This window comes from Python bivittatus, unplaced genomic scaffold (assembly GCF_059951505.1).
Source record: "Python bivittatus isolate LINGU-HERP-01145 unplaced genomic scaffold, Pbiv_v1 ctg000530_np1212, whole genome shotgun sequence".
NCBI lineage: Eukaryota > Metazoa > Chordata > Lepidosauria > Squamata > Pythonidae > Python > Python bivittatus.
This window is the reverse complement of record NW_028277085.1, coordinates 6,019,429-6,028,642: the sequence shown is the minus strand read 5'-3', so window position 1 is coordinate 6,028,642 and position 9,214 is coordinate 6,019,429. Positions and strand designations below refer to the sequence as shown.

The 9,214-nt window shown below is 47.9% G+C and overlaps 1 protein-coding gene across 2 annotated transcripts in view; it reads left to right on the top strand.

Annotated features, from left to right (window-relative positions):
* The first annotated feature begins 325 nt into the window (after positions 1 to 325).
* The window catches only part of ALPK3 (alpha kinase 3), a 35,384-nt gene continuing 26,495 nt past the window's right edge, over positions 326 to 9,214 (top strand). The window contains exons 1-2 of one of the 2 annotated variants that reach the window (XM_088148474.1): positions 326 to 643; positions 5,605 to 5,643. In XM_088148474.1, coding sequence (XP_088004600.1) covers positions 483 to 643; positions 5,605 to 5,643 — 200 coding nt within the window. In that variant the 5' untranslated portion in view covers positions 326 to 482. The remainder of the gene's footprint in view (positions 644 to 5,604; positions 5,644 to 9,214) is intronic. The other variant, XM_088148473.1, reaches the window with a different exon arrangement.

Genomic DNA, 9,214 nt, shown 5'->3' with positions numbered 1-9,214 from the left:
AAGCGGTTCACCTGCGATCCGAATGGAGAGGGGTTCTCTTTGTACCGAGGGAACCTTCTCCGGCGGGGCCCACCCATTTCCTCGCAACGCAACGAGCGCTCGCAAAGGGGACCCAAAGCGCGCAGCCCCCCGCCAAAGACCCCTCAGGCGACCAGCTGCGACCTCCCTGCAGCGCAGAGCCCCGCCCGGCCTCCGCTGCCTCCTCGCGCGGGGCCCCGCCGCAGGCCGACCGGCTGGCCGACCCCCAGCCCAGCAGGCCCCCCTCCGCCCCGTCTGAGTGACGGCCCCAAGTGCGACCGACTATAAATAGCCGGGTCGCGGCCCGCCCGGGGTGATTGACGGCTGCCGCGCCGGCGCTGCCCTGAGCGGCCGCAGCGCAGCCAGGACCGACTGGGAGCCGCCCGGGACCCCCTGTGCGCGCGCGCGCCTGCCCCGCTCCCCTCGCCGGACGAAGCGCCGCCGCCGCCGCCGGGCCGATCGCGATGGGCTCCAGGCGGAGGCCCCTGGGCCGCTCCTACTCGGGCAACGGGTCTGCCTTGGGGTACTGCCCCGGGCCCGGCAGCGATGGCGAGGATAACGGGCCCCTGGTGGAGTACCGGCCGGAGAGGCGCAGCTACTTGCTTAGCGTGCGCCCCGAGAACAGGTAGGGGGCCCGCTGGGGACGAGGAAGGGGCCCGCCGCTCTCTGCCGCCGGGGATGCAGCTCCGGGGCCCCGCGGAAAGCGAAGGAGCGCTGCGCCCCTTTCCCCGGTGCCCGCGGGGCCCTCTGCACCAGCGGACGCGCCTCGCGAGGGGCCCCAACGCGGCCCGCGGGTGCGAAGCCGCCGTCGCGGGCGGCAGCGAGGTCTCCCTTCGGCCAGGAGCAGCGGTGCTCGCGGAATTCGCGGCCCCGGGACTCGGGGGGTGGGCCGCTGCTTTAGCGAGCTTCGAAGGAGAACGAGGCCGGCTCGGGCGGCTGGGGGGTTGCGGGGCAAGGCCAAGTGACCGAGATGGAGCTTCCATCTGCAGAGACAGGCTATCCCTGAGGACCCGGCGTTGGGAGGGACGGAGTCAGAACAGGGAAGGGGGCTATTTTGGCCGGGCTGTTGCTGCTCGTAGGTTTTCCCCAGAAGCACCACCCTGGGCCGGCTTCTGTGTCCCAAGGAACCCCCCACCCCACCCCCGCAGCAGGATTTCGCCCAACTTTTAAAGAAATTTGGGAGGGCTGAGGATTCTGGAGCTGAACGTGGGGTGCTTCCTGAAGCCAAGGGGAGCATGTCCAAGACATGTTGGTCGTTTCGCAATAGGACCACCAATCTGGAATTTGCGAGGGGGTGGAGGGGAGGGCAAGGGAAAGAAACCGTTTGCTGATGGGCCTAAGTCACAGAGTAGGGCTCGGGGGAGAGATGGGGGTGGGTGGGGACCAGATGCTGCTCTGGATGAAGCTGTGAATTTCTCCCAGAACAATAGAGCTCATTTTTTCGCCAGCCTCTCAGGCTGCCTGCAGAAACGCACAGAACTCCAGGTAGATAGAACACCACGGTGGCTTCTGAAGACCCAGCGTGGCTTTTGTGGCTCCATTCCTGTTCCTTCCTTAAACTTGAGGAGGTGCTAAACTTGAGCATCCAAGCGGAGCTAAAAGCCTGGCTCAGAACATGCCGGGGTTCTATTCAGGGTCTCCTGAACAGCGTTAAAGAGCACCCTGAACTAGCGGCTTCCCACAGGGACCGGCTCTCTGCCTTGTTTTCTCCTGGGAACATCTTTTGGAAAGGAGCTTGGAGCGCAGGGCTTGGACCAGCCTTTGAACAGGTTGTTTGAGGCTGGAGTTTCAGTCCCAGTTGAGCCAGGAGTAAGTTGCACTGAACTCCGTGGTGTTTACTCTGAGTAGGTTAAGAGGGGTCACTTTAAAGCTCCCTTCGTGAAGTCCTTTGCTAGGGAATAAATCTCACTGAACTTGATAGGATAAACTTGGGAGTCCACTTGGATAGAATTGTACAAATAAAGTCCTTGAGACAGACAGACAGACAGACAGACAGACAGACAGATAGATAGATTTGGAGACTGCCAAATCGTCAGCAGGGGCCCTTTTGATACAGTGGTTTAAAGGCACCAGGCTAGAAACTGGGAGCTGTGAATTCTAATCCTGCCTTAAACACGAAACCAGCTGGGTGCCTTATTCTATCCCCATACATTGAACTAGGCGCCTCCAGCAAATTGCACAAATTACCACAGGGTAGGAAAACAATAGGGTTGTCTAGGAGCTTGCATTCAGAAGTAGACAGCATGTTCTTGCTACAGACGGCCCCCTTGGTATAGTGGTTAAAGGCAGCAGGCTAGAAACCGGGAGACGCAAGTTCTAGTCCTGCCTTAGAGACAAAGCCAATCCTCCTCTCTCCCCCCTAGGAAAAAGGCAAGGGCAAACCAGCTCTGGAAACGCTGGCAAAAAACTGTGTGGATTTGTCTGTGTAGATACACACATACACAAACACATACACTCCTTGGCATCAAACTGGGAGCCTGCAAGCGACAAGTCTTGTCGAAAAGTTGTTTTAATTTAGCCACACATCAGCACTGTGTTCGCTTGCTTCGGAATTGGATTTCCTTTTTTTTTTTAAGTGATGAAGTTGTTTCCCCCCAGCTACCCTTTGGCAATTATTGTCGGACAGATCGAAACTAAAAGGCTTATTTGAATTGAGAACAGGATCTAGCACATGCCCTGAACACACGATGATCCATTTGTGGGACTACCTTGAGCATGGAAGGGGCACTTCTTTATTTAAAGCAGTCTTTAATGTGTAATGGTTTGTGGGTGACAGCGTTGTGATGCTCTGGTGGTTCATGATGATGTAGCGAGTAGAAAATAAACTCCGTAAATAGGGGATTGAAAATCTGGATTTGGTTCCTCTGAGCCTCATTTCATGACCTTGAACCGGTTATTATATCTCAACCGAGCCTACCTTAAAAGCTTGTTGAGAGGATAAAACAGGGATAAAACTGAAAGACGTGTGGTGTGTATGCTTCCCTGAATTAAAGGGAGGAAAGTCAAGATACAAGTGTAAAAATTACGCAAGTGCTTGATATTCATTCCAGTATGGAATAATTTACCTAGCTGAAGCCTTGCAGTATCTGAAGATCCTTAGGGGCGCGGTGTTTCCCCCACCCCACCCGATGGGGATAAAATGGGGCTACCAAAAACTTCCTACATTTCAGAACAGGAAAGTATCCAAATTCTTGCGCCCATCTGTGGAAAGATTATTAACAGTGGGAAAGCACAGAGAACTCTATCATGAGTCAGTTCTCTGTGAAATGGATTAGGAGCGGGTTGGCTGTGAAGCAGATGGTGGTTTTTTTCTGTATTAGCAGAAGGGGAGAACGAAGCAGAAGTGTGTGCAGAGGAACCAAATGGCAATTCAAGGTTGCATAATTCCCATGAGGTTTACACAGCTCAGGAGACCTGGTCACTACTCTTATAGTTCTCCTTCCCTCCTCCTCCTCCTCCTCCTCCTCCTCCTCCTCCTCCTCCTCTTCCTCTTCCTCTTCCTCCTCCTTACGGTGGTTGTTCTTATTATGATGCTGTATCTTTTAAACCTGGTTACTGAACAAAAAGGCTCTTCTCCCCCCAGTGATTTACAGTTTTAACTGGGGAAACAATGAAAGGCTCCACACTTCTGCCTAGCAGACATTCTCATCCAGTTCATCGCGAGGAAGAGCAGATCAGCTTTTGTGGAACGAACGGGGCAGACCTGAAGGACTTCATTCTTAGAAGCAGGGTTCAATTGTGCCCTAGGCGTGTTTTTTAAATAGAAGAAATAAGTGTGTGCCGGACATCCTCATGACACTGTGAACGCCTGTGCTATTTATTTATTTATTTGTTTGTTTGTTTGTTTGTTTGTTTGTTTGTTACAAAATAAAATGGGCGCAGGATTTAATTGACAAGTCTAAATAGGTTTCCAATATTATTGGCCTTCCAGGAGAAGTTGAAAACAACTTTTCCGGAGGGCTTTATGGGGGCAGGTATTGTTTTGGGAAGTTTTAATGCACTGCCATTTTTTGTTTGATTGATTACTATGTTTCATTTATTACTGTGAGCCACTGAGGGTCTTCCATGATTGCAGTGTGATAGAAATTTGATAAGTAAAGAAATAAATAGGATAGGGCCAACAGCCTTGCTGCTGGACATGATGATGGTGATGATCGATGATGATGATGACGATTTTTATTGCCTTTTTCCTTTAAAGAGTTCAAGGTGCCATGCATGTTCCTTTCTTCCATGTTGTTCTACCCAAGGAGGTAAATCCTTCTGAGTGACAGTGACTGGCCCAGGCTTTTGTGATGAATTTCACACTCGAATGGGGATTTTGTGATTCTGTAGTTCCAGCTCAGCCTAACTGTGACACCGTTCTGGGTCCTCACTCTTTACCCCAGCTTCCTGCCTCCACCCCTGACAGGGGTTGCAACTCTCAGATTTCAAGAGACATTTTAAAGTGAGTGAGAAGATGGCCTCTCCTCTTCTTCCCATAGACTGAAGCCAGATCAACTGCAGTTGAATCTCTCCAGCAAAGCGGATATGTCCTCCACCTCTTCTGGAGTGGCCTGCTAGTGCAGAAGGCACCCATAGCTTTGTCCTCCTATAGAAGGAGAGGCCCAGGGAGGTCAAATAGAACAGATGGGAGATTGCTGTTATTCCCCACCTGCAAAAATGTGGGACCATCTCCTCACTCTACCTAAAAGTAGAAATGTTGTGTGTTAGTGTCACCTGATCTCAGCCATACTTTCCATCCCCCAGGCCGTCCAGTGAAGGCCCTGAGAGCAGGTCAAGGTTTTTGGTCCTGGAGTAGGACTTCGGAATCCATTGGATGAAACAAATTAATAACAGGGCATTTCTTGTGATAAAGGTGTCCCAGTCTGGGACGGCTTGCAAATAGTTAGAGGAGAGAGGTTGGACGCCTGGCTAAGGGAGAACGGCCGGGCTATTTATATGCCTGCTTTCCGGAATGCTGTACCGTGATGGGGCCTCCACCAGATACTGTTCAACTCGGCTCTCTGGTTTCCCGAGAGGGTATGTTGACACCTAGGAACTGATTAAGGCTGAACTCTCATGTCACAGCCAATGCTGAATCGTTCCTCATGTGTCTGTACTCCACTCTGCAGTTCCTGAATTGCTGAGAGCCTGGCAATAACGACTTGCAGGCACATCTCTAGGTGACCCAATCCTGGCTTGGTTTTTCTGGGAGGAAGAGGAACAGTGCTCAGCTGTGAAGGTCTTCACCTGCAAAGTTTCGACTGACCCTCTTATGAATTGCTGTCTTGCACCCACTGCCGCTAAACACTCAGTCAGTGGGTTTTATTGGGGGGTGGGAGGGAATATTTGGCCTCCTGATATTTGCCTTATGCTTGTCTCCATGAAGTTCTTCATTCCCAGCTTTGGTTACCACGTACAACATTCTTTGCTTATCTCCACTGGTAGTTGAAAGCAGCTGAATTATATTCATATCCTTGACCTGTGGAAAAAGGTTCGTTTAATATATGCTAATTGCTATTATTTAATCTCTTTTCTGTGATTCATTCGCATTCTCTCTCTCTCTCTCTCTCAAACCTAATTATTTTGTTTGCTGTTTCCGCTTAGCTTATTACCCAGCCGGGTATCTCCCTCCAGCTTTGGAAGGTAAATCCTCTCAAACATCTTGCTCAACTGCACATCGGTGGCATCAAAACGTTGGTGTGACTCACTGTCGTCCAGGGGTACTAACAGCTCTGCCTACATTGCCAGGATCTTGCACCCCCCTGCCTGCTTCTGTTCAGTGGTACCTTCCTTGCTGACTGTTGATTAAACCCATGTTGTGCTTGCTCAAGGACCAAGACGTTTCTGCCCAGCCACTTCATATACGTGTAGTCCATTTTTGAAAGAGGCCCTTGCTCTCAATCTGGCAGTAGTTAAAGGCTTGCTTGGGCTGGAAGAGAGAGATTACTCAGGTTCTCCACGGCTGAGTGGGGATTTGAATCTGGGCCTCCTGTGTCCCAGTCCAACATCTTAGCAGCTAGATTACATTGGCAAAGAGTTTAATTTCATGGAGCAGAGAACTGTTTCTCTTTTGCAGGACCTTTCAGTAAACGAGTCTTCTCCTTTAGGTGGCTTTCCACCTTTAGCACTGTGAAGGAAGCAGGAAATGGTAAAGGAAGGCCGCTATGGATCTATCAGCCAAATCAATGATTCTCCTTTATAAGCACCTTGTGCAGGGGATTATTTGCAAGGGGACAGAAGTTAGGAGTTGCTAAACCCATTCCCTGCCAGCCTTACTCTCCCCCATCTCTCTCCTTGTTACAAGATAAACATGACCCTGCTGAAAATCTGAAGGGAACTGGCTTAATTGGGACAGTCAGGTGCAAATGGGGTGCTGTGGAACAGTTGTTCATGTCCTCCCTTCTGGAAACCTTGGAAATTCCCCTAAATCAGATCTGGCTGATGGTCTGTTGTTCACCCAAGCTGGGCATCAGTTCTTAAAGGTCTTGGGCAAAGATCTTTTCTATCACCTGTTGTCTAATCCTTCAAAGTAGAGATGCCAAGAGTTGAGCCCAGGATCTTTGGCAGGCAAAGCATGTGTTTTGCGATTGGGTGATGGAGTCTTGTCTAAAGGGGCTAAAGATAGGAGAAGCAGCCATGAAAATATATGATCACAAAATCGAATATATTTTCATTCTATCTAGCCAGGGAGTTTTTTGTGCAATCTGTTACCCCCAAGGGATCTTTGGTAGTCTATAGCACATCTCACGACTGAATTTGTCACTGTTTGGGCACGACTTCTCTGTGTGTAGTGTGTGGACTTGCACAAAATCCTGTAACGTATGGTATATGTTTTTGCACCGTTGGTTCAGACCATAGTGTTACGTTAAGCTGTTTCTCACCATCCAGCGTTTCGGTCTGAAATGAATTTGCACCATTCTATCCGTGCACGATTCTCTTTACTTTAGCACAAGCAAAGCCTGTGATTCCATATCTCACCTTTACCCCGCTCCCCTTATCCCCCTCCCAACGAACTGAGTAGGTGTGCATATAAATGCATGCAAGCAATTGGACAATGAACTATGTTTTATGCAAAACAAAACTTGGGGCTGCAATTCCCAGAGGACATGCTATATCTGTTGGGGGAAAAAGACGAATTAAAACCAGGAAAAAGAGAGGATGAAAGCAACATAGGATGGAAAGCACTGTGAATGTTGCATTATACCTCCTTTTTCCAAGCTATGCTATTCCTATCTTCCATTTTCTGCATCTTGCATTGTATGGAAACCTGATACTGGGTGATGAATTTGGACTCCTAGAATTTCAGTTTGTCTTTTTCCTCCTTAAAGCACATGTTTAGCTCTCTAGCTTAGGGCTGGAACTAGAGAAATATTTCAGATTCCTAGCCCCTAGCATCAAATTACTAGGGGGCCATGCAGTTTTCCAAGTGCTATTTTAAAAGAGTTATTACTGTATTGATTCACAAAACCAAGCTCTTGGGGCCAAAAAGAGTTTTGGTATTTTTCTTAAAATAACCGTTTGAATATCCTCCTTTCTATGATTTTGCTGCCTTCTGTATTACATATATCAATTGGATAGTAATCACCCTCCCTTCTCAGAATGTTTCAGCTGCAAGGATTCAGAAGAAAACATTGCTAGCATCCTCTCTACTAATGTACCCTCGAGTTTGGCACGAAATGGAACTGGAGAAGGATGCTTTGAGTACTGTTGCTTTCTTTTCGATGTCAAGGCCCCCTCTGTGGTTTTGAGTGCAACTGGGGCAATCAACATGCACATTTTCACACTAAGTCAAATCTGATGTTCCTAAGCAAAACACGATGGGTAATGCTTGTGAAATTCTCCACCTCCAGATTTCTTCTCACTCTGCATTTTCATTTCAGAATGAGGCTGAGCTAATTTGGGAGTAATATATCTCCATTGCATTATATAAACCCCGAAGAGGTGCTGTCGTTCAGTGTAGTGGACAGTAGTGAAATCTGATGTACCTTCCGTGAGTGGCATTGCTTATGCGTATGGATAAAACATTACTAAAAAGGCAATTTTGAATTGATGGGATTCACAGTCCAGCATTTGCCACCAGCCAGGGGATCAAGGACATATGCCTTCCACGAAGAACATCATGGTTAGACCTTCCTCCTTGCAGTCTGGATTGGAAACAGTTAATCTAAGAGAAAGTAAAAGTTATAATGCAAGAATTCCAGCAAGTACTCTACTTTCAAATAGGGCACCTATATGTAGGCAATTTAAGGGTGGCAGAACTCCTGTGTGTTTTATTCTGCTCTTTCTATGCTGGACACCTGGCTGTTTTGAGAAGGAGGGATAGATTGCACCTATTCACTGTTTAAATAAACGTCAGCCTCTTTATCAGTATGAGAATTAATTAACTCTCACATTTGTGGCATAAACAAGGCCACCTTGCCCCCATCTGTCAGCAAACTTGCTTTCAACTTCCCATTCCTTTGCTCTTTTGTGTATTTTTTTTTTTTTAGATTGTGAACCAACGGCTAATATATGAGAATAATACAACTCCTATTAATAATAATAGCCACCCTGATTTTAGAATGCTGGAAAGGAAGCTATAAGGAAGAGCTTTCTGAATAGCCGGAAATTGCCAAAGAGTTGAGGGAGAAAGAGTGGCTGGGTTCATATAATATTCTAAACCCTGGTTAAGAAAACTCGGCTGTTATAATTCAGATAATATGCTGTACCAAAAAAATAAATTATATTATGGCATCCTCCAGTTCACTTTGTATGCAGAGACAATGGCTGTGTTCCCACACTGCTCTGAAACTACCCAACCCAATTTTAGTCTAGCCTAGTGTCTTGATGAATGGCAAGGGATGAACACCTGTTAGTTGTCGTTTTGATGATAATTCACAAGTTCTTTGAAAACAGCTGTCTCTGCCTCTTCTAACTTTGTAAAGTTATTTTCTGCCTGTGTCAAGATGTGATAGATGCAAGACCAAATCATCTGTGAAGCATAGTGTGTAGCTTGGATCTACATCTTAATGAATCATCAACACCTATTTTTTGAAGAAATGTGTTTGAGATCTTACTTTTGGACAGACTCTTTCCAAAACAGATATTGATTAGTGTCTTAGGTTGACTTGTTTGGGAGAGGAAAAGCTGTTCATGTTGGGCCAAGGTCTATAGTTGCTTATTTGCCATTGCCCCATTAAAACTCATAGGACTCCATGCATCATTTCAGTAGGTG